This window comes from Leptodactylus fuscus, chromosome 3 (genome assembly GCF_031893055.1).
Source record: "Leptodactylus fuscus isolate aLepFus1 chromosome 3, aLepFus1.hap2, whole genome shotgun sequence".
NCBI classification, from domain to species: Eukaryota; Metazoa; Chordata; class Amphibia; order Anura; family Leptodactylidae; genus Leptodactylus; species Leptodactylus fuscus.
The window spans coordinates 85,035,918-85,061,862 of NC_134267.1; the positions used below are offsets into that span (position 1 = coordinate 85,035,918).

Consider the following 25,945-nt stretch of genomic DNA (forward strand, 5'->3'; position numbering starts at 1 on the left):
TGAACTGGAACTGAAAAAAAGAGAGACCCTCTTTCAGTCTGTAGCTCCACCCCTTTTCCTAAAGGGACAGTGTCTGTGGAACTTTGTGTGTGCTAACAGGTTGACTGGATCTCACTATACCTTCACAGTACACAGTATAGATCACATAAGATGACATTTGTAGTGACCCACTCTGTGGGGCGCTACACATGCCACCATGAGTCCCCCAGAGCTATGCAGCTCTGTGGGGCCCCCCCAGGACATGTCATTGTTGTGTCACCTGCGGTAGATTTCTGTTGATTCTGCACCCATTGGTTAAAGATCGCTGGCATTGATTTCAGCACTGCTTGCCCACCCATGTCACTCATGCTTTACCACATGTTGGCATAGTTTTAGGATGAGATTACGGGTCTATGAAATAAATTAAAATTTTCGTGAAATGTACATTTTGGCTAAACGTTACTCTGAAAATAAATGAAGGTAATGCACTGAATAAACCTGTGTCAACAATGCATAGTATTACAATATAACTTTTTATTATCCAGATCAGGCACTAGCTTTAGACTAAAGCACAGAGTGGAGCTGTCTCAGATGATGGTGTTGTCATGTGATGAAGATGATGAAGATACCTGTGCCTTCCACTGTTCTCCAAAGAACGCCCTAATATTTATATGGCCTTACAATGGCTGCATTGCATCTTTTCGGTAGGTGGAATCTCATTTCATCAAAATAAAGATCTTTAACCCTGTAAAGGCTGTTAGTGAATCATGGATGTGAGCTGTCCATTATCTTCTTGGACAACACACAGATCTACTAACTTCAGTTGCCTCATCTAGGGTCTAGAGAGTCATGCTCTACTTTGTTCCATTTTCTGATCCAAAAACACCAACAGAAGTCTATGTCTAGCTAACACAGATCACACAGATCAAGTAACTGGTGAGTTGCTGACTGGCCATTTTATGACTGAGAGTAGAGATGAGCGAGTAGTATTTGATCGAGTAGGTATTCGATCGAATACTACGGTATTCGAAATACTCGTAATCGATCGAGTACCACTCGCTATTTGAATGGAAAAGTTTGATGCAGAACCAGCATTGACTGGCCGAATGCTATACAGTCGGCCAATCAACGCTGGTTCTTCTCCTACCTTTAGAAGTCTTCTCCGTGCAGCTTCCCCGCGGCGTCTTCCGGCTCTGAATTCACTCTGCCAGGCATCAGACCTGGGCAGAGCCGACTGCGCATGCCCGCTTGTAGTGCGGACATGCGCAATTGGCTCTGCCCAGGCCCGATGCCTGGCAGAGTTAATTCAGAGCCGGAAAATGCCGCGGGGACGCTGCACTGATTAGACTTCTCGGAGGATCCAGCCTGACCCTCACTCGTGGACTTGGTAAGTATAATTTGATCGAATGTTGCCTACCCCTGAAACGAGTATTTTCCCCCCATAGACTATAATAGGGTTCGATATTCGATTCGAGTAGTCGAATATTGAGGGGCTACTCGAAGCGAATATCGAATCTCGAACATTTTACTGTTCGGTCATCTCTAGTTGAGAGACATCAGGAAGAAGATACCATCAAGGGTTGGGCAGTATCAGAATGGGTTAGTGGAGGATTGGTGAGATGAACATTACTTTTTGTTTTTAATTATTGGCCAAATAACCCCTTCAATGGAATAATCACTTTCTATGAGATATATCATGTACAATATTTAGATAGATTATTGTAAAATATACTGGTCTGGATGAATTCCTTGGTCTCTTTTAGGTCTGTTTTAATGGACCGGAAAAAAAATAGAACCTGTCCTATCTTTGCCCATTTTGACACACAAGCCCAATGAAAGTCAAAGAGTCCATTTTTAATAACCTTCAAAGCATATTTTATCTGAGTGACAGCTGTTTAAAATGGATTGTGTGCTGGGTTAAAAAAAGAAAAAAAAAGGCCAATGAAATTCATTTGTTTTCTTAAAGGAGTTGTCCTGTTGTCAGGAGGATGAGGGACTGTAAGTCCCCCTAAGGCCTCCTTGGGAATGGAGCGACAGTGCACTTGTGTGACCAGCATTCCATTCTCTCCTATGGGGCTGCTGGAAAGGTAATCTTCATCAGAGCCCACAGCCCCAAAGAAGTGAATTAAACAATGGGCATGCCAACACACTGTCGCTCCATTCCCAAGGATACTGTACCGTAATGGGACTTTGAGTTCCCCATCCTCCTGGTCACTGAAGGACCCAGTGATCAGACAGTTATCCACTGCCCTACAGACAATAAGTGAAGATAAATGGTCAGACCACTGTGAAATGGATGCAAAATATAAGACATACCGATGCAAAATGGCCATATAAAATTACCGTTTCTTCTGTTTTCCACACCGGTTTTTTACCACAATTGTGTGAATATAGGTTTTATACACACATTTCTGACCAATCAGACTGATCTTACAAATATTGAAAGTGGTGTAAGTTGGCCATTGATCCACACAAATATGTTGTTAGGATAGAACCAATTCTCTTCTGCCTCATCTGTTATGATCTTCCTAAAACAAAACATTCCCATTCTCCATAGTGGAGTTATCTTTCAGATGCTGTTTACACACCGCAGATATTGTGATTGGCAACCAAATTTTTACACACACTAGTCAGTCTTGCTGCAGATGAGACAGGTGCTGTCAGATCATTTGGCCATTAATATACACCAATTCATCTTAATGTTGGTCAGTTTGAAAAGTAATTGGTATCTGTACGTGGATAACTTCTTGACCTTTTTTTTTTTTTTTACATCATCCATAGATGACCACTATGTGCAAATCCAACTAGGTTAAATGCATTATGATTGACTTATATCACATGTTCTCACATGGTTCTCAGACGTCTACGAACTGTACTATGAATCAGTCAGATGCATATGCATCATACATAAGCTATATCTCTACTGTAGTCTCTACTTCTCCTCATTTCATTTTCTTTGAAATTATATTGTGACACCTTCCTTCTAGCCAACGGTTATGTATGTTTCATAACTAGATTTCTCAACCAGATATTAATCTAGCAAGTACCTCCACTTTCTATACAGACTGAAGTATAAGTGTGTGTGGGTATATATATATATATATATATATATATATATATATATATATATATACAGTCCTATGAAAAAGTTTGGGCACCCCTATTAATCTTAATCATTTTTAGTTCTAAATATTTTGGTGTTTATAACAGCCATTTCAGTTTGATATATCTAATAACTGATGGACACAGTAATATTTCAGGATTGAAATGAGGTTTATTGTACTAACAGAAAATGTGCAATATGCATTAAACCAAAATTTGACCGGTGCAAAAGTATGGGCACCTCAACAGAAAAGTGACATTAATATTTAGTAGATCTTCCTTTTGCAAAGATAACAGCCTCTAGTCGCTTCCTGTAGCTTTTAATCAGTTCCTGGATCCTGGATAAAGGTATTTTGGACAAACAATTCAAGTTCAGTTAAGTTAGATGGTCGCCGAGCATGGACAGCCCGCTTCAAATCATCCCACAGATGTTCAATGATATTCAGGTCTGGGGACTGGGATGGCCATTCCAGAACATTGTAATTGTTCCTCTGCATGAATGCCTGAGGATTTGGAGCGGTGTTTTGGATCATTGTCTTGCTGAAATATCCATCCCCGGCGTAACTTCAACTTCGTCACTGATTCTTGAACATTATTCTCAAGAATCTGCTGATACTGAGTGGAATCCATGCGACTCTCAACTTTAACAAGATTCCCGATGCCGGCATTGGCCACACAGCCCCAAAGCATGATGGAACCTCCACCAAATTTTACAGTGGGTAGCATGTGTTTTTCTTGGAATGCTGTTTCTGTTTGGACGCCATGCATAACGCCTTTTTTTATAACCAAACAACTCAATTTTTGTTTCCAAAATGAAGCTGCCTTGTCCAAATGTGCTTTTTCATACCTCAGGCAACTCTATTTGTGGCGTACGTGCAGAAACGGCTTCTTTCTCATCACTCTCCCATACAGCTTCTATTTGTGCAAAGTGCGCTGTATAGTTGACCGATGCACAGTGACACCATCTGCAGCAAGATGATGCTGCAGCTCTTTGGAGGTGGTCTGTGGATTGTCCTTGACTGTTCTCACCATTCTTCTTCTCTGCCTTTCTGATATTTTTCTTGGCCTGCCACTTCTGGGCTTAACAAGAACTGTCCCTGTGGTCTTCCATTTCCTTACTATGTTCCTCACAGTGGAAACTGACAGGTTAAATCTCTGAGACAACTTTTTGTATCCTTCCCCTGAACAACTATGTTGAACAATCTTTGTTTTCAGATCATTTGAGAGTTGTTTTGAGTAGCCCATGATGCCACTCTTCAGAGGAGATTCAAATAGGAGATCAACTTGCAATTGGCCACCTTAAATACCTTTTCTTATGATTGGATACATCTGGCTATGAAGTTCAAAGCTCACTGAGGTTACAAAACCAATTTTGTGCTTCAGTAAGTCAGTAAAAAGTAGTTAGGGGAATTCAAATCAATAAAATGATAAGGGTGCCCATACTTTTGCACCGGTCAAATTTTGGTTTAATGCATATTGCACATTTTCTGTTAGTACAATAAACCTCATTTCAATCCTGAAATATTACTGTGTCCATCAGTTATTAGATATATCAAACTGAAATGGCTGTTGCAAACACCAAAATATTTAGAACAAAAAATGATTAAGATTAATAGGGGTGCCCAAACTTTTTCATAGGACTGTATATATGTTTTTTTTTTAAGATGGTTGGTATTCTCATAGAAGAAGCAGAATGTTGGCTCCCTGAAAATCTATCAAAGATAAATCTGGTCTTAAATGGGCTGTCGAGCCCCCAAGTTTTCAAACTGATGATCTATATACAGGATAGGTCATTAGTATGTGATCTGTGGTGGTCCAACACCCAGACCCCGTTCCTGTTCCTGCTGTTAGTGGACAGGGAGAGCAGCAGTGTCAGAGGTGCCAAGTGCTGCTCTTCGCATCTGCCCTTTCTCCTGGCGTTCTCTCTCTCTCTATATATATATCTCCACTCCGCCACCACCCTTTTTCTGACTGCTATTGGCAATATTGCGGGCCTCATACCAGGGTGTCCACGGAGCTTGGAACTGTCATACCTACCCATCCATTGCGACAATACTTCAATCTGTACAAAAAACAAGAGTCTGATGAAGGTCGTTGTATGTCCAAAAAACATTTTACTCTGCTCTACCATACACACTATTGGTGTTCAATAAACGTCTTCATTGGCACATCCAAGTGTAACGTCTGCCTTCGTTACCTGCTGGACTTACTTCAGCAGGTAATGGACTATTAAAAAAACATATATCCACAGCGGTAGCGGCTGCCACCAGGTTCCCTAATGTCCCAGGCTCTGTGGCAGCCACTACCGCTACTACCCCGGTAGTTACACCCCTGGTTACAAAAAATATACAAACAAAATTATAATGGAAAGTGAATGAGAAATAATTCCAATGAAGGTGAAAAATGAAAGAAAGGACTCAAAAATGGGCTGAAAAATCTTAAAGTCTTAATCACTGCCCACAAGTGAATTTACAGTAACATGAGTTTGTCAGTCATACACTGTATAATATGGGATGGAGAAGGTCAAATTCATTTAACCAATTAAATACAAGAGTAAAGGCTATTCTGACTCACCAGCCAGCTATGAACCACCGGAACTGAAGGGAAACCTGTGATCAAGTCGTAGATCATGGAAAAGCTTTTCACACAGAAATAGACTGATCTGAAGAATAAAACTCAACAACCTAAAGAAACTGGCCATAAGTGGCGAATACATGGAAGTACAAAAGAATGGCCATAATAATAAATTCTTACGAAACAAAGAGTTGACAAAATAGATAAATGAACTTAACAAGAAAAAACTGGCACTTTAAAGCAGAACGTAACTTATATTGGGTCCCGATTTCAACTGTCTGTGTTGCAGATTCATTTGAATACAATGGTGGAGCACAGACATATCAGCTCTAGCAGCTCAGTACTCCACCATTTAGGCCTCAATTGGTGCTGAATGAGGTGCGATGAACATTGAGAGACAGTGATAGAATCAGAACTTGCAAGCAGCTTCCGGCTAGATAAGTATTGTCTGAAGGGCGACTGGAGGACAGCATAATGTGTCATCGCCGGGGGACATTTTAATGGATTATGAGCCAGTGGGGGACAGTTTAATGTGTGGTGGGTCATTGGAGGGAATGCTTAATGTGTATAAGGCCACTGGGGTGATAGAAGCCTTAGGCTTCCTCCCGTACCATTGTACAATTTATAGGCTGCAGACCATATATTGTAAGGCTTGGGGCCTACCAGCTGTGTGGCAATAAGAGGTGTCTGTACGTACCTCTCTGCTCTCTTTTCCATATAGTCCCTGACACACGTGATGTCTCAGCACAGTGTCCTGAGCAGAGAGAATGCATAGATGGGTAGCAGACAGGTACAGTGTTGGCCAAAAGTATTGGCACCCCTGCAATTCTGTCAGATAATACTCTTGTTCTTCCAGAAAATAATTGCAAGCACAAACTCTTTGGTATTAATATCTTCATTTATTTTGCTTGCAATGAAAAAACACAAAAGAGAATGAAGAAAAAAGTCAAATCATTTATCATTTTACACAAAACTCCAAAAATGAGCCGGACAAAAGTATTGGCACCCTCAGCCTAATACTTGGTAGCACAACCTTTAGACAAAATAACTGCGAACAACCGCTTCCGGTAACCATCAATGAGTTTCTTACAATGCTCTGCTGGAATTTTAGACCATTCTTCTTTGGCAAACTGCTCCAGATCCCTGAGATTTGAAGGGGGCCTTCTCCAAACTGCCATCAAGAGATCTCTCCACAGGTGTTCTATGGGATTCAGGTCTGGACTCATTGCTGGCCACTTTAGAAGTCTCCAGTGCTTTCTCTCAAACCATTTCTAGTGCTTTTTGAAGTGTGTTTTGGGTCATTGTCCTGCTAGAAGACCCATGAGGGAGACCCAGCTTTCTCACACTGGGCCCTACATTATGCTGCGAAATTTGTTGGTAGTCTTCAGACTTCATAATGCCATGCACATGGTCAAGCAGTCCAGTGCCAGAGGCAGCAAAGCAACCCCAAAACATTAGGGAACCTCCACCATGTTTGACTGTAGGGACCGTGTTCTTTTCTTTGAAGGCCTCTTTTTTTTTCCCTGTAAACTCTATGTTGATGCCTTTTCCCAAAAAGCTCTACTTTTGTCTCATCTGACCAGAGAACATTCTTCCAAAAGTTTTTGGCTTTCTTGGGTAAGTTTTGGCAAACTCCAGCCTGGCTTTTTTATGTCTCTGGGTAAGAAGTGGGGTCTTCCTGAGTATTCTACCATACAGTCCCTTTTCATTCAGACGCCGACGGATAGTACGGGTTGACACTGTTGTACCCTCAGACTGCAGGACAGCTTGAACTTGTTTGGATGTTAGTCGAGGTTCTTTATCCACCATCTGCACAATGTTTTGTTGAAATCTCTCGTCAATTTTTCCTTTCCGTCCACATCTAGGGAGGTTAGCCACAGTGCCATGGGCTTTAAACTTCTTGATGACACTGCGCACGGTAGACACAGGAACATTCAGGTCTTTGGAGATGGACTTGTAGCCTTGAGATTGCTCATGATTCCTCACAATTTTGCTTCTCAAGTCCTCAGACAGTTCTTTGGTCTTCTTTCTTTCCTCCATGCTCAATGTGATTTTTCAAACAATGCCAATACTTTTGTCCACCCCATTTTTATGTTTGGTGTGGAATTATATCCAATTTGGCTTTTTGACAATTCTTTTTTGTGGTTTTCCATTGAAGACAAATTAAATGAAGATAATAATACCAAAGAATTTGTGATTACAATTATTTTCTGGAAGAAAATGAGTATTATCTGACAGAATTGCAGGGGTGCCAATACTTTTGGCCAACACTGTAGGTACTGAGGTAATACCACTGTGATAATTATTAAGCACCTGTGTGCTCATCGCATGGACCGTACATCACATGACTATGGACTGATTTTTATCTATCGGAAGTAAGCAGAATGAATGAGAGCAAGCAGAGATCTAGAAAACCGTGAGGAATTGATACAGAAAGTATATGGGAACATTTTACAGCAATAACATTGGTCTCTCAATATTGGTCTGAAAGTAGCTAACCCCTTTAACCTCTTGCAGCTCAAAAGTACCTTAAAGGGGCTCTTTCAGCAAAATTATGCTGATAGAGCCCCACAAATGCGTGAATAGCCTTTAAAAAGGCTATTCAGGCACCGCAAAAGTTATATTAAAGAGGACCTTTCACCATATCTGGGCACATGCAGTGTTATATACTGCCAGAAAGCTGACAGTGCGCTGAATTCAGCGCACTGTCGGCTTTCCCGATCCGTGCCCGGTGTAAAGCGCTATCGGTCCCGGTACCGTAGCGCTTTACAGTCAGAAGGGCGTTTCTGACCATTAGCCAGGAACGTCCTTCTGCCTCGCGGCGCCAATCGCGCTGTGCTGTGGAGCCGGGAGGAACGCCCCCTCCCTCTCCTGATAATGCTCGTCTACGGACAAGCTGTGTGAGCAGAGGGAGGGGGGAGTTCCTCCCGGCTCCACGGCACAGCGCGATTGGCGCCGCGAGGCAGAAGGACGTTCCTGGCTAATGGTCAGAAACGCCCTTCTGACCATAGAAGAGCTACGGTACCGGGCCGTAAGCTCTTCACACCGGGCACAGATCGGGAAAGCCGACAGTGCGCTGAATTCAGCGCACTGTCAGCTTTCTGGCAGTATATAACACTGCCTGTGCCCAAAAGTGGTGAAAGGTCCTCTTTAAACAACCCCCCGTTTTAAAATAAAACCCTAAAAAAGAATGTTAAACTTATCTATCGTGCACGGTGGGTGGGCATTCAGGGTCCGACGTCATCTTCAGCCACGCCTCCTCTTCCAGCGATGTCTTCGGGTCCCGTCTTCATTCCTTCCGGGTTCAGCACACAGTCAGCTCTGCTGCATCTGAGATGCAGCAGGGTTCAGTACACAGTCAGCTCTGCTGCATCTCAGGTGTAGCAGGGTTCAGCACACGGTCAGCTCTGCTGCATCTCAGGTGTAGTAGGGTTCAGCACACAGTCAGCTCTGCTGCATCTCAGGTGTAGCAAAGCTGTGTCAACTCTGCTATACCTGAGATCAGACCACAATGGAGACTGCTGTGGAGCGATCTTAGACTCCGCCTCCTCACAGACGAGCCTCCGGCAGAACCAGCGTTGATTGGCCCGAATGCTGTACTCTGTATGGCATTCGGCCAATCAACGCTGGTCAATGCATTCCTATGGGAAAAAGTCAGCTCCCGCTCAACTCTTATTGTCGCATTATTAGTGGCGTAATACAGGGACTTGGGCCTGTTAGATGCCCACAGCCATGCTTCTCCTGCTGTTCCAGTTGCATTCCAGAGGCGTTGTCCTCATTTGCTGAGGTGTCATAGTGGACTTGGTGACTCTCCTGAGTCAAATAGTGGGATCCCCTGAAACGAAGCATTTTTCCCCATAGACTATAATGGGGTTCGATATTCGTTCGAATAGTCGAGTATTGAGGCTATTCGAAACGAATATCGAATATTTCACTGTTTGCTCTTCTCTAGATGTAAACTGATGTATGGACACAGTAGGGTAAAGAACAGAAGGAGCGCTATTCGGATTTTGGAGGCCAGATTTAGCTGGAATCTATTTCACGTATCATGTTGCAGAGTCCCTGAAGTGCCGAAGCAGTGGAACTTTCCCCTTCCACCTTCCTTCCTAAGTTATCCATTTTGGAAACTAGACCCCATAAGGAATTTATCAAGGGGTATAGTGAGTAGAGATGAGCGAGTACTGTTCGGATCAGCCGATCCAAACAGCATGCTCCATAGAAATGAATGGATGCACCTGGTACTTCCGCTTTGATGGCGGCTGGCCGTATAACTCCCCGCGTGCCAGCTACGTCCATTCATTTCTATGCGAGCGTGCTGTTCGGATCGGCTGATCTGAACAGTACTCGCTCATCTCTAATAGTGAGTACTTTAATCTTTCATGTTTTACGCAGAACTGGGCTGAGAAGATGGAAAGTGTCTTTTTTTTCTAGAAAATGTTCCTTTAACCCCAATTTTTGCATCTTCACAAGGGGTTAAAAGAGAAAATGGCAGATTTTGCTGGATTTTATTTCAGCTACCACGTTGCATTTGCAGAGCCCCTGAAGTTTCAGAACAGTGAACTCCCCCCCCCCCCAAAAAAAAAAAAAAAAAAAAATGACCCACTTTGTAAACTAGACCCCTCAAGGGCTATAGTGAGTACTTGACCCTACAGGTGTTTCAAAGATTCTATTGTATGCCAGGATAGAGTCAGGCTTGGGGGTAAGGGTGCAGCTGTTGCCATGAATTGTGATCAGAACGACGACACCCCTCTTGTCCTTCTACTTGACCAACAGCATATTCTCATTGCAGACTGCCGTATTCTCACCCCTTATGAGGCGCTGCACGCCCCGTGATCCTCAGCAATGATTGGTGCCATGTACTCAGGTGTTGAGTGGTGAAGGCTTCAATTCTGGCACATGGGCATGCAACTGATTTACTAAGAGGCCAAAAGCTCTTGATAATTCAGTTGTGCCTTACACAAATTGGGACCTTTATAAGACTATCATATGGAAGGTCAGTCGTAATGAATCTGTCCATAGCATTTTTGGATAAAACGCCAAATTTTTGTGACAGCGACAGCCAAGAGTAGCATTCAAAAAAAAATAATTATTTAATCAAAGTTATTCCAGTACCTTATAGTGTTCTTTATTCACTTTCCAAATATGTCTTTGTTATTCAGCATTGCAGGTCCATTATTGAAAAATCCCTGTTTTATTAATATGCAAATCAGCTGAAATGGGCGTTTGGGGTGTTTCTTATCTTCCACAAGCTTTGCGCTGTACTGTAGCCTCCCCTAACTTCTTCATTAGACTTCTTAGTCTAGGTTTATACCATTCATTAGCTGTCTGACTTTGTGACAGAATTATGTGCCACAATTTTGGCACACTTCGGTAGCATGTGTTGCATATTACGCCCCATTCCTTTTTGTCGTACTTGACAAATAAGTGTATAAGGTTAGGTTCACATCTGCATCAGAGTCTCTGGTGGAAACTGCAGAAACTGGCGGAGAGAAAAGTCCTGCACGTGACCTCTGAAGGGAAGGGAACTGGGGTGCAACAGCCGGAGAGAAATTCATCAGCAAGATGGCAGCCGACTGGACCACCTTGAGAGGACACCAGAGTATCGGGGCCAGGTAAGTATGTTTTGGGGGTATTTTTTACCTCCCCCCAGCCTAATGATAAAATATTGTTTAGCCTGGACAACTTCTTTAACTAACCACACCTGGGAAATCCTATGCTTTGTCATCTATGATGTTCTAACTGTTAGTACTTATTTCACACCCACCACCTTTGACGGCATTCACTAGATATTGTATTCTACTATTAGTTGTTATTATAGCTAATGATAATAATACCTGTAATGGTAAGGGAGACTTTGATGAAAGTGCTTTTGGTTACAGGATGTATGCGTAAAGGTTTTGGTGGCAGTTGAGTGCGGGCTGTGATGTCATGGGTGATTCTACCTGTGTCTAATATCATGATTTCCACTAGAAGAGTCACCTTCCACTAGCAGCAAGACAAGAGGAAGCAGGCGTGTTTGCAAAACAGTGACTTTAGCAGAGCAACCCATGATGATGCTTCTTCCTGTCTCCGTGACTCTTGTGAATTTCCACCTGCCCCCTACACAAAATAGGAAAGCGTGGAGATCACTGTTGTAGACTCTCGCTTGGTACTGGATGGTCATGCACCTTGTCTCTTCTTTGTTACAGTTCCTGTGAAGTGAAGGAACTCTGGCTGGACACACTTGTGTGGTAAGTGGCATCTATCATGTATGAGAATAAATCCTATAGAGTGTTATATGAAAAATGAATGGGGGAAAATAAGATTTAATATTGCAAAACAATCTATAGCAGCAAAGCTTTATCAAAATGACAGTCTCTACATAGTTAGGTGATTGATTTTATCACAGTGATAATTGTTATATATAACACCTATATATTTTACAGTCCTGCATATAGAATGTTTGCTCTATACAGCAAAGTACTGATATATATGTAAGGTAAACATTCATATCTTTTACGTTCTACGTTCTATGTTTAATATTCATCCACAGCAATGACTGTCTTATAGCTTTCTAGTAAGGGCATGTCAATAAGCTGCTATTACTTGCTTGTGCTGCATGTACAACATGTGCTCATTCTTCACGCTAAGTGCCCTTATGTCCCTTTGGGTCATAATTTAGAGTATTGAGGATTTTGCATGAGACATCTGGTGTTACAGAAGACTGTGTGCAATATCACCCGCTCAATCTTAGTTTTTTGATCTGTTATTTTGATCGTGGTATCGCCATGGGAGTTACCTTGTGGCTTAAGTAATTCACAACAACTCTTTTCACATGCAGCTACTGAAGCGACACCCTTGTAGATAACAACATGTTTTTCAGACCACAGTGCTATACACTTAGTAAGCTGCACTGTACACATTGGGGGTTGTTTATCATCTGCCCCTTTTTTGGCCATACTTTTAACAGGTGCATCTTTTTTTTAGACTATTTTTCCTGAGGCACTTATTTATGATGTCGGCGTACATGTTAGTTCAGATGTGCCTTTTTTGGCCATGTGCACTTTGTCCCTTTTTTGTTCCAAAAGACGCAATTGCTAAACAATTGCGCAATTGCCCCTTTTAATGCTTTCTGATGTGATAGGTCCTCTTACACTTCTCATGGACCGGAGGGCCTTTGCACTTTTTTGTCCCTTTTGAAAAAGTCCCAAGTCATAAACACAGCCTGAAAAGCATCCTCTCCCCATTTCTTGACAAAAAGCAAAAGTGGCATGGGCAGTGTAATTTGGGCAACATGACGAGCTTTCTTCCATGTATGTAACCCAAACTAAATTGACCACGTATTTCAATTTATGCCCATGCATTGACTTATGTCTGCACAACCATCCTTAGTAACCCTAGTTTCCTTTTTATATCATTTTGTTACATTTGTTGAGATAAATAGCTGACAAAAAATAGAATAAAAAATAGAAAGTTGCAAAATTAAACATACCAAAAAATATGACAGAATCGACCTATTGCAGAGGACAATTTCCAGATTTGTTCTTTCTTACCCTTACTCTTGACTGTACTTTTCAGATACTTGTGTCATAAGATGAGCAGCCTTCTATCTAGGCTGTCTATTTTATATTCATCTATGTCCTGACACCCAATGGCTGTGCTGAGAATTGCAGCTTTTCAATGGTTTTGTTAGTATAATATAATATTGTATTGAATTAGTTTTATGAGAAATTGGAGTCCTTTAGGCCCCTTCCCTACATTGAGAAAACAGGGTTTTGTTTTGGGTTTTTTTTTTTCCAGTGATTTACTTCATGGGGTCTTAGCCTAAAGGGTTTTTTCAGGTTGGGGACCATTCTTGATACTGGTGAACTATCCTCAGGATATAGCCACCATATCAGATTGGTGGGGGTCCTACACACAGACCCTGAACTGATCAGCTATTGGTCAGGCTTTCATTTCAGTGGGATCACTTATCCCCAGCACTGCCATTAAATAAATGTCTAAGTGTGTGTGCTGCTCTACCACCTCTCCATACAGAATGAAAACAAAAAAAGTACACACCGAGCAAACTTATAGTGTAGATTAACGTAGAGTTTCAATGGAAGGTATATAAGAGAATGGTAGTATTGACCCAATTGGCCTCTCACCTGGTGTGGTTGTGACACTGCTCACAACCACGTATAAAAGTTTATATACAGGCAGAGGGAGCAGCACGTCTCATGGACACCGATTGGGGACCAACTGGGAAGGGATAGGATTCAAGAGAGGCAACACACAGCGCTCACAGGTGACAGTAGATTTATTGGTTAAAGGAACTGCACAAAATGGGGAACAAAAGTCCCCTGTTCTCCTAATCAGTGGGGGTCTGTGCGTTTGGACCTCCAGTGAGTGCAAGTTATCCCCTATTCTATAACAAAATCCCTCTGGACTAAGGCCACAGGTTATGGAATTTTTTTTTGTTGCACAACTTTTTTGCTGTGTTTTTGAGCCAAAGCCAAGATTGTCTATAAAATATATGGGAAATATATAGGAAGTTCTTATATTTTTCCCTTCTGCTCAATCCATTCCTGGATTTAACTAAAAAAAAATGCACCATCTTGCAGGTTTACACTTGTAGTGCCACTTAACATAAAGGCTACTTTACCATAATAAGGATTGAGCAGTGTTTAGTTTTTATATTTGGTTGTAAGATTTTCCTTCCTCTGCTCTGTCATTTTTATAAAGTGTTACTAGGACTAAACTAAAAGAAGATGCTTTTGTTGGTGTAAGTTGTTATTTGGGGATTGTCTTCTGCAAATGCCCAGAATCCTTTAAATAGACCCAGGGCCATCTCATGTACAGAATGTACAGTCCATAGCGTGATCTTTCTGACAGCTAACCACACAATTTCTGTTTATAGGCAGATAAGAGAAGTTGGTGGCATTGAAGGAACTACTATCCCTTGTGCAGGATTACTGATGAAGGTTCTCACAGGCTGCAATGCTGTAAGTATATGACTTTATGATTTTAACTTGTATACCTTATTCAGACATCAGCGTCATCATCAAATAATTCTTATTCATTTCATTATAGTCTAAAGCTCTTGTTGCCAACAACATGGATACCTTAATAGAACGTCATACAGAGGTGAGTCATTGATGTTTTTAATCTGTTGTGAATGGAGGAAGCGACTATGAATGTTTCCTCTTAAAAAAGAACAAAGTAATGGCAGCTACTAGAGATGAGCGAACACTAAAATGTTCGAGGTTCGAAATTCGATTCGAACATCCGCTCACTGTTCGAGTGTTCGAATGGGTTTCGAACCCCATTATAGTCTATGGGGAACATAAACTCGTTAAGGGGGAAACCCAAATTCGTGTCTGGAGGGTCACCAAGTCCACTATGACACCCCAGGAAATGATACCAACACCCTGGAATGACACTGGGACAGCAGGGGAAGCATGTCTGGGGGCATAAAAGTCACTTTATTTCATGGAAATCCCTGTCAGTTTGCGATTTTCGCAAGCTAACTTTTCCCCATAGAAATGCATTGGCCAGTGCTGATTGGCCAGAGTACGGAACTCGACCAATCAGCGCTGGCTCTGCTGGAGGAGGCGGAGTCTAAGATAGCTCCACACCAGTCTCCATTCAGGTCCGACCTTAGACTCCGCCTCCTCCGGCAGAGCCAGCGCTGATTGGCCGAAGGCTGGCCAATGCATTCCTATGCGAATGCAGACTTAGCAGTGCTGAGTCAGTTTTGCTCAACTACACATCTGATGCACACTCGGCACTGCTACATCAGATGTAGCAATCTGATGTAGCAGAGCCGAGGGTGCACTAGAACCCCTGTGCAAACTCAGTTCACGCTAATAGAATGCATTGGCCAGCGCTGATTGGCCAATGCATTCTATTAGCCCGATGAAGTAGAGCTGAATGTGTGTGCTAAGCACACACATTCAGCACTGCTTCATCACGCCAATACAATGCATTAGCCAGTGCTGATTGGCCAGAGTATGGAATTCGGCCAATCAGCGCTGGCTCTGCTGGAGGAGGCGGAGTCTAAGATCGCTCCACACCAGTCTCCATTCAGGTCCGACCTTAGACTCCGCCTCCTCCGGCAGAGCCAGCGCTGATTGGCCGAAGGCTGGCCAATGCATTCCTATGCGAATGCAGACTTAGCAGTGCTGAGTCAGTTTTGCTCAACTACACATCTGATGCACACTCGGCACTGCTACATCAGATGTAGCAATCTGATGTAGCAGAGCCGAGGGTGCACTAGAACCCCTGTGCAAACTCAGTTCACGCTAATAGAATGCATTGGCCAGCGCTGATTGGCCAATGCATTCTATTAGCCCGATGAAGTAGAGCTGAATGTGTGTGCTAAGCACACACATTCAGCTCTACTTCATCGGGCTAATAGAATGCATTGGCCAGCGCTGATTGGCCAGAGTACGGAACTCGACCAATCAGCGCTGGCTCTGCTGGAGGAGGCGGAGTCTAAGATCGCTCCACACCAGTCTCCATTCAGGTCGGACCTTAGACTCCGCCTCCTCCAGCAGAGCCAGCGCTGATTGGCTGAATTCCGTACTCTGGCCAATCAGCACTGGCTAATGCATTGTATTGGCGTGATGAAGCAGTGCTGAATGTGTGTGCTTAGCACACACATTCAGCTCTACTTCATCGGGCTAATAGAATGCATTGGCCAATCAGCGCTGGCCAATGCATTCTATTAGCGTGAACTGAGTTTGCACAGGGGTTCTAGTGCACCCTCGGCTCTGCTACATCAGATTGCTACATCTGATGTAGCAGTGCCGAGTGTGCATCAGATGTGTAGTTGAGCAAAACTGACTCAGCACTGCTAAGTCTGCATTCGCATAGGAATGCATTGGCCAGCCTTCGGCCAATCAGCGCTGGCTCTGCCGGAGGAGGCGGAGTCTAAGGTCGGACCTGAATGGAGACTGGTGTGGAGCGATCTTAGACTCCGCCTCCTCCAGCAGAGCCAGCGCTGATTGGCCGAATTCCGTACTCTGGCCAATCAGCACTGGCTAATGCATTGTATTGGCGTGATGAAGCAGTGCTGAATGTGTGTGCTTAGCACACACATTCAGCTCTACTTCATCGGGCTAATAGAATGCATTGGCCAATCAGCGCTGGCCAATGCATTCTATTAGCGTGAACTGAGTTTGCACAGGGGTTCTAGTGCACCCTCGGCTCTGCTACATCAGATTGCTACATCTGATGTAGCAGTGCCGAGTGTGCATCAGATGTGTAGTTGAGCAAAACTGACTCAGCACTGCTAAGTCTGAATTCGCATAGGAATGCATTGACCAGCCTTCGGCCAATCAGCGCTGGCTCTGCCGGAGGAGGCGGAGTCTAAGGTCGGACCTGAATGGAGACTGGTGTGGAGCGATCTTAGACTCCGCCTCCTCCAGCAGAGCCAGCGCTGATTGGTCGAGTTCCGTACTCTGGCCAATCAGCGCTGGCCAATGCATTCTATTAGCCCGATGAAGTAGAGCTGAATGTGTGTGCTTAGCACACACATTCAGCTCTACTTCATCAGGCTAATAGAATACATTGGCCAATCAGCGCTGGCCAATGCATTCTATTAGCTTGATGAAGCAGAGTGTGCACAAGGGTTCAAGCGCACCCTCGGCTCTGATGTAGCAGAGCTGAGGGTGCACAAGGGTTCAAGTGCACCCTCGGCTCTCCTACATCAGAGCCGAGGGTGCGCTTGAACCCTTGTGCAGCCTCGGCTCTGCTACATCAGAGCCGAGGGTGCGCTTGAACCCTTGTGCACACTCTGCTTCATCAAGCTAATAGAATGCATTGGCCAGCACTGATTGGCCAGAGTACGGAATTCGGCCAATCAGCGCTGGCCAATGCATCCCTATGGGAAAAAGTTTATCTCACAAAAATCACAATTACACACCCGATAGAGCCCCAAAAAGTTATTTTTAATAACATTCCCCCCTAAATAAAGGTTATCCCTAGCTATCCCTGCCTGTACAGCTATCCCTGTCTCATAGTCACAAAGTTCACATTCTCATATGACCCGGATTTGAAATCCACTATTCGTCTAAAAAGGAGGTCACCTGATTTCGGCAGCCAATGACTTTTTCCAATTTTTTTCAATGCCCCCGGTGTCGTAGTTCCTGTCCCACCTCCCCTGCGCTGTTATTGGTGCAAAAAAGGCGCCAGGGAAGGTGGGAGGGGAATCGAATTTTGGCGCACTTTACCACGTGGTGTTCGATTCGATTCGAACATGGCGAACACCCTGATATCCGATCGAACATGTGTTCGATAGAACACTGTTCGCTCATCTCTAGCAGCTACATCTCCTCTAGTCATTTATTGTGCTGAATTGTACATGAGTGGAAGAAAACAGGGGGCAAGTCATGTTAAACAAGGTGGCACAGTGGGAAATATTCATAGCTGCATGGTGGTAGCACCAGGGGGGAAGATTAACATTACAAAATATGCACAAAGATCCCCCACCGTATCAGTATCTAATACATTACAGTGCATTGTATATCAGTTCTCCACTGGTTTTAGAATCAGTCCTTTACTGTCAATGAATGAAAGCATACTTGCTCACATCTTGTACATGAATGAGATGTTAACATTCATTGACTTCAACAGAATTTGTGACAACTGTTCCTTCTCTTTCACAGGTAGATGCCAAGAAATACCAGTTATTGGCAGACATGATCAGTGAAGAGGGCATCTGCCATGTCATTGGTGAGTAAAATCACAGCTTACAGTATGTGAATGCTGTGCGGGTCATGTCATAGTTCAGCGAATCAGTGGAAATATCTAACTATTTTACTATGACTACTTTAGTGAATTGCAATACATTATAGAGTTCCTTAGCATATATGTACATGTAAAAAAATGGTGATGTTAAACAAGCAGTTGAAAAGTGTCACATCGGTTGACGTATTGTCAGTGAAGTGCCCATGCTGAAAAAAGACAGAACTTTACCAAATTTAAGGAGAATATTTCTTCTATGATTTACCACAAAAATTCATTTAATATGTGTCTTTTCCTTGGACTGCACAGAAAGTAACAAGAAGAGAAAAGCTGTCATCTCCTGGCCCTTTACATTCAGGCGAAGTTCTACACTGTCAGAATCTTCAAGTTCACCAGAGCTAAAGACTACTTTATTTGACCAACCTTTGTCCATTATCTGTGAGGAGGACAACCTTCCTAAACCAATACTTGTAAGTAAGAATTTACAGGTATTTCTTCCAAAAAGCAGTGCCACACTTATTCATGGGCTATGTCTGGCTTAGAGAGATCACGCGATATACAATGTTGCAATGTAATTCTACAAACCCAGAAAATTCTTTCTTTTTGTCCTAATGTTTGGTGCTATTACTGGGTGTAGTATGTATTAGTAACCTGGCATCGCCACAATTCAGCAACTGATACATCGAGAATAGAGCAGGAAGCAGACGGCTTTGCTCTCTAGTGGCCATTAGACTACTGCAGATCATTTCTCATTCACTTGTATGTGAGCTAAACTGCAGTAACCTGGTCTGGCCACCACATAGAGAACACTTCCATCTGCCTCCTGCTACATTGTCTGTGTATGATCTACTGAAATCTGATTAGTGACAATACCTGATGTCAGACCCCGCCAATTTGATATTGATGACCTGTCCTTAGGATTGGTCATCAATATTTTTAGCCTGGAAAACGCCTTTAACTCCCTCGGGTAAATGTACCACAGATTGTGAACCCAGGTTATAGAATTTAATAGCTGACTTGAGCAATTTCTGTAAATCTTGAATTACAAATGTCTTGAAGTGCATTAACAACTACTATTTTATTTCTCCTTAGGACATATTAAGAATCCTGAGAATTCAAGGTCCACAGACAGAGGGAATTTTTCGCAAAGCGGCAAATGAGAGAGCTCGCAAAGAACTCAAAGACGATCTGAACTATGGAAAAAACTTGGACTTGAAAAGCAAACCTGTGCACTTACTGGCTGTTGTATTTAAGGTAAATTGGACAAGTATGCACTTTACCATAATCTACTTTATATAGCCTATATATAATAATGCTGCTTGTGGAAACATAGCAGAGTTGTACTAGGGTTTCTGTTATCTGGTGCAAATAATTCATTTCCTGCCATAGCTCTGCTTCTAAGTAACCTGGCCAAGGCAGAGTTTATTGTGGGCGCTTGTCTTGCACACAGCACCTTGGTCATATGCACTGCATGACCTCTAGTATTCCAAGTAATAAATCAAAGAATACAGGTTTGTTGCTGATAAATCTGTTTGCTTTTCTTTACTCAAATACTACTTTCTAATAATATTTTCTCAATGTCAGGATTTCTTACGAGGCATCCCAAACCAACTACTGTCCTCTGAACTCTACAACAAGTGGATGTGTGCACTGGAGAAGCCAAGTTTGGAAGAAAAAATTGAGGAGATAAAATGGTAGGTACAATTGTAACCTTATTTTATGTCACTATATTTGCTTAGCATATTGTAGCAGCATGTACAGCTGTGGTTCTCAAGGCAGGGTATGTGTACCCCTGAGGGTACATCCAGCTGTCCCTAGGTCTACACTTCACAGAGAGAGCCCCCCATCCCTAATGTTAGTTTATACGGTTCACCATCACCAAACTATTATAATAATATAGTATAACTAGCAGAGGCTCAGCAAAGGTGAATAAGCATTACAGACAGTGTTATTCACCTTTCCTGGGCTCCAGCGCTGCCCCCTGCGCTCTTCCGGCCTCCAGACAGGACATCAGGGACCACTAAGATCTGTGGGTCAAGTGTCATAAAGATGCCACCTTTGAAGGACAGAAGATCATGGGGGTCTTTCTTAACATCCTTGGGCCCATAATCTGCCCCAGTGGTAAGTAAATGAAGCAGTTTACCACTAGCTCCTCAAACAACCCTGAGTCTGGGAGCCATTATATGTGGGGGCCGTTTTGTTATATGTGGGGAGCACTGTGTTTTCTCACTAGGAGGTACTTTGCTTGAACAGGTTGAGAAAAACTGATGCTGAGTGTTATTATATTCAGAATGTTGTCAAGTCATGTGATGTGTGAATAATCATGGATGTGGTTACCAGTAAAATATGCATTATAGATTACTTAGTTATTCCTTGCAATTGCCCGAACAGAGCCACAGTTGCAGATATTGTAATTTGAGACAACCGTAACCTTACAGTGGGTTTGTGCTGTAAAGATCCTTTATTCTTTGCTACTTCAGCAAGCACATTTTGAGGATAAAAGTCTGTCTCAGTCTGAATGGGAGTTTTTGATCAAAAATTTTACATTCTAGTTCCTCTTTCGGAAGGAAGTCTTTAGTTTTGTACTTGAGTTGGAATTTTTAGAATGGTTGAAGTAAATTGCATAAATTCTAACTTCTTTCTCTTTCTCTATTTTATAGTGCTGCAGAGAAACTACCAAAACCAAATTTGATTTTGCTGCAACATTTGATCTGCGTTCTCCATCATATTAGTAACGCTTCCAACATTAACAAGATGGACTCCAGAAACCTAGCCGTCTGCATTGCTCCAACCATGCTTATCGCTCAGTTTGATAAAAACCTCCCTCTTGAAACTCAAAAAGAATTGAATGAAAAGGTAAAAAAAGAGTTTTGTTTTAACAATGAATGTTAAAGTCTATGTCAAAATGACAGGATCACTTATAGATAAAAAATGTAATATTTTATTGAAATACATAAAAACATGATATGACAAAAATAATATTGTAATAAATATGGGAAGGACCAAAAGAAACCAATAATGACCATAATATGGGAGGCTCAATGTTGTACCATGTAAATAGTAAAGCAGGCAAGGTCATAAATGTGAAAAATGTGCAACCACAGCTAATTCACTCAATTCAATAACATATAATAAAAGTTACATAGTAACATATAATAACAATTGTGAAGTGAACCACAGTGACATAGATATGAATAAATGTAAACCCACAATAAGGTGAATGCTTATAAAGACCAAGCACAGAGCACTGATATAAAAATAATAGCGAGCCTACCCAGATTTGGTGCGCCCGACGCGCGTTTCTCCACTTCCTGGCTTGATTTCCTCTACTTACTTCTCTTAGGATATGTTCACGCGGACATTTTTGCAGGCGGATTTTGACGCGGAATCCGCCTCAAAATCCGCCTGCAAAAACGACTCCCATTGACTTAATTGGGAGCCGCACGCTTTTTTTTCCACTAGCTGGTACTGGAAAAAAGAACCATCATGCCCTATCTTGCCATGAATTCAGCCGCGGTGTCAGCAGTTCGGTACACACTCTTGTATAGGCTCATTTATTTGGGCCTAATCAGGAGCGGGATACACTGCATCGGCCTCCCGTCGCGCTAGCTGTGCGGAAGTTTGCATACCGTTACTTTTCTCTCTTGGCCTACCCTCTCTCTCCGTTTCTGTGTTTTGATTCCCTGTAGACTTACATCCATGTGCATTTATTTTCCCAGGTCACAGCTCTGGTTGAGTTCTTTATAGATCACTGCTCTGAATTGTTCGGTGACAACGTATGCCAGCTAATAAGCACTTTGGAAGAGGATTCTCTGGAAAACATTACTAGTCCAGGTGTGTAAAGATGGCGATATTGTACAACCATCTTCTAATATGTGAATAATATTATATTAAACTATAGGCCTTATTGAAGTTTTACCACTTTGAAGGTACTGAGGCAATCTTGTTTAATCTCAATTAATTGCAGAATTTTTAGCAGCAAAGTGGATGAGCTTTTACTAAATGTCAAAGACATGCTATATAGAAATCTGTAGGGTAAATGGACCTGCAAAGCAGATTTTACATCCACAGCAAGTCAGTTTGCGGTGCTGATTTTCATAGTGGATTTCAGCCCTTGCAATTCATGGAGAAAATGTGCATTGAACCTGCAGCAATTTTTGCAGCAAATTCTTTACATTTTGTAAAATTCTAAACTGCCTGTAGATGAAGCTGAAATACAGCAAATGGCATGAAATAAAAACTAGGATATCAATAATATCTGAAAATATACATATACAAGAAGTAAGCAATATACTTTCTCTTTTGCAGAATTATCCTTTCATCACAATGACTCTGCCTATGATAGCAATGACCCAGACCACGAGGGTCATGCCATCACCGGATACCAGTATGGGCAGCGAGGACACAGCATAACTGAAAATCAGGATGGCTCAATACCCTATGATATGCCTCTCTCAGATTTGCCAATAGCCCACTTTAGGAACAAAATCTGTAGTATGGACAGAAGATGTTCGGAGCCTTTCATTTTCCCTTCACAGAATGATATGCCAATGTCAGAAACAAAGCTAACCAGAAGTCATGATGATGTTGCCATCCGGAAACAAAGTCTACATTCTCATGATGAAAAGCTGCCCACTATTCCTCCTGAGAAATACTCTGATCGAGCTATGTATAAGAGGAATATGCCAAAAGGTCTGAGAATTAATACCAACTATGACCCAAATATCACTAATGACCTTTTAGTCAATGCATCCTCAAGCTGTTCTCTTGACAGCTCTTTTTCAGACTCCTCTGTTTTTACTAGTTCTCCACTTGTATCCCCCTCAAGTCCAAAGAAAAATGATTTGTCAAGGCACAAGTCTTTATCTACTAAGTGCAATGTCATCAATGTTGGTCGAGAAATGAAAAAACACTCAAATTCTTTTTCTTATGTAAACCACAAAAAATTGGTAACCAAGACACAAAGCTGGGGCCCTGATAGAGACAATGCTGGTGGATTACAAAAAAATGCATTCAGCCGGAGTTTTCGATATAGGAGCAAAGGTGAGTGTGATGGTTCTTGGGACACAACTGTCCAACAGCCACATGCTATAAGAAAAAGGCAATCTGCTCGGAAATTATCTGTAGATGAAGTATTCAGGATGGTAGACCAAAGAAATCCTGGAAAGCCTCCCTCGTATGAAGAAGCTGTCTACAAAAATGTAACCTCTTATAGTCATAGCATGACTGTGCAAACCATGAGAGACAGTGTTTCAAACAATGACTGCCTTACACCTTCCATTTCTAATGGACCTTCAGCAGATTCCACACAGAATGCTTCTCATGAGGACAATAGATCAAGCTCTGTTATTGATGTAAAAATGGACTGTGCTTCTGAACGAATCCAGACCGACTGCCAGCCTGAAAAGATGAACTCAGTCCTTGTCAGGACCAAGTCAGAATCGTGTCACAGGAGCAAGCACGAATGTATAAGTCGAAGGTGCAGTCAGCCAATCTTTGAGATATATGATCAGATACAGTATGCAAAGGAGTCTTATGTTTAAACAATTACATTGCTATGTTGTAAATACTGTAAAATAGTACATACTGTAAAAGGGTATTTCACGTGGTGTTGCTTTGTGATTTTGTGTGTAGTCTTTAATATATTTAGAAATTGGCACCAGAGATTTGTTGCATAGAATATTACTTTATTATTATGCAACATTGTGTAAAAAAATCTTTGTCAAGAGGATATTTCCATAGAACAGTTAACACCAAGGGTGTAACTTGAGGGGGTGCAGAGGATGCAGATGCACCCAGGGCCAGGAGCCTTAGGGGGCTCATAAGGGGTCTCCTCCCTTTATTAGATCAGCAATATAAATGATACATCATTGTTGGAAGGCATTTACCACAAGAGCCTCAATATATGCCTCTGTTTGTCACTTTATTCAATGTTCTCAAGCTAAGTGTCGTGATGATATTTATGTCTTTATGTATCCATGTTTAACCTGATCACTATCCCACATTAGATTTTAATGTGAAACTTTAGATAGAAGTCAACCTATGGTTTGATATATTGACACTACATTAAAGCACTTTCGTTCAATTCTATGAATTTTGTTTCTTATTGTAATTTTAAGCAGATTTATTAAAAGAAGATTTTTAAAGCAACTCTTCAGTTCTTTTGCTTGAAGTTGATTAGATACAGGGTACATAGTAAAATATTCAATGCATTGCTAGAACACTTTATTCATTGTAATATGATGGTGGGGACAAGGAGTCTAGCAAATTTTCTATTTTTTGGTGAGGATTTTGGTGCTGAAAATCCACATGGAAAAAATTCCTTCGCATAGAGTTCTATGGGTTCCACTAGCTTTTTTTTTCCGCTAGAGGATTTTCTCCGCTAGTGGAAAAAAAAGCTTCCTTCAGGCGGATTCCGCCTGCATAAACCAACGCAGTCAATGGGAGGCAGAAAATCCACGCGGAGTTGGCAAAAACCACGTGGAAAAACAGCTAGCTGTTTTTTCATGGTCCATACACTGTGCTGGAGGAAAAAAACATTTCTTAATTCCTGAAGCAAATTTTGTCCTTGTCAAAATCCTCACTAAAAAACTCTGTGTGAATGGACCCAAACAGTTACACTTGTCATTTGCCATCATTATATTTAGCACATACCTCAAGTTATAAACACATTTTTATAACATTTCATGAATGGTACAGGTGAAAGCAAGACACATTGTAATATATCTTATTAAAGAGATATGTTTTCTTCTCCACATTTCAGTCAGAATTGCTTTCCACATATTAAAAGGGAGGCAAGAAGATGCTGCTACAAAAGATATAAAAGACACTGAAATAATTGCTGCTCCTGCACTCAGCTACTCTCTGCTATGTTGAAGATAAGAGACTTCCAAGTATCAGAATGAGGCAATAAATCAATTAGCTAGCTGACTGCAACATCCCAAACTATCTATCTCCATAGATGTCTATGCATGAGGCTGAATATATTAAGTAAACAAGCAGTAAGATTGAAGATAAGGAGCAGGGAAATAGCTTAATAAGTGGAGAAGTAAACAGATATTGTTAAAGATTCTTATATTGATATGCATTAATGGCAGTTGAAACTTCTGAGTCTCTGGAGCAGATGCCAATTCAGCCATATTTCTTACTCAGATATAATGAAATACTATCAGGGTTCCCTTGGACAATACATTTTTACATTACTATTTTGGGGAGGATCGCCAACATTGTGAGCTTGTAGCAGGCGATTATCCCAGCTTGTCGCACAGGAAAACAAATTTATATGGAATTTTCTACACGTTTAAGCCAGTTGCACACAACTGTATGCTAACCGGCTGCCGTGAATGAACGGCTTGGGTGGCGCACAGGAGACATGCGGATGTCTTCCCTTCATTCAATGAATAACAGCCGCAGAAGCAGTGCTGCAAAATCCGACAGGAATAGTACCTGTTCCATACTTTGTGGCCCGGATTGTCGGCTTGCACACATGACCCTGTCACTCACAGCCATGTGTATGGGCCTATAGAAATGAAAAGAAAAACCTGCATAACACACTGACCAGTCATATGGTCGTCTGCAAGGG

General features: G+C 42.0%; 1 protein-coding gene across 1 annotated transcript in view; it reads left to right on the plus strand.

The window, feature by feature from the left end:
* TAGAP (T cell activation RhoGTPase activating protein) overlaps positions 1–24,146 on the plus strand; it is a 110,413-nt gene extending 86,267 nt beyond the window's left edge. The window contains exons 4-14 of the mRNA XM_075267872.1: positions 525–683; positions 11,844–11,885; positions 14,534–14,618; positions 14,707–14,760; positions 18,285–18,351; positions 18,673–18,833; positions 19,456–19,617; positions 19,948–20,057; positions 21,024–21,219; positions 22,083–22,197; positions 22,672–24,146. Of these exons, the coding sequence (XP_075123973.1) occupies positions 525–683; positions 11,844–11,885; positions 14,534–14,618; positions 14,707–14,760; positions 18,285–18,351; positions 18,673–18,833; positions 19,456–19,617; positions 19,948–20,057; positions 21,024–21,219; positions 22,083–22,197; positions 22,672–23,906 (2,386 nt within the window). The 3' untranslated portion in view covers positions 23,907–24,146. The remainder of the gene's footprint in view (positions 1–524; positions 684–11,843; positions 11,886–14,533; positions 14,619–14,706; positions 14,761–18,284; positions 18,352–18,672; positions 18,834–19,455; positions 19,618–19,947; positions 20,058–21,023; positions 21,220–22,082; positions 22,198–22,671) is intronic.
* The last annotated feature ends 1,799 nt before the right edge of the window (positions 24,147–25,945 follow it).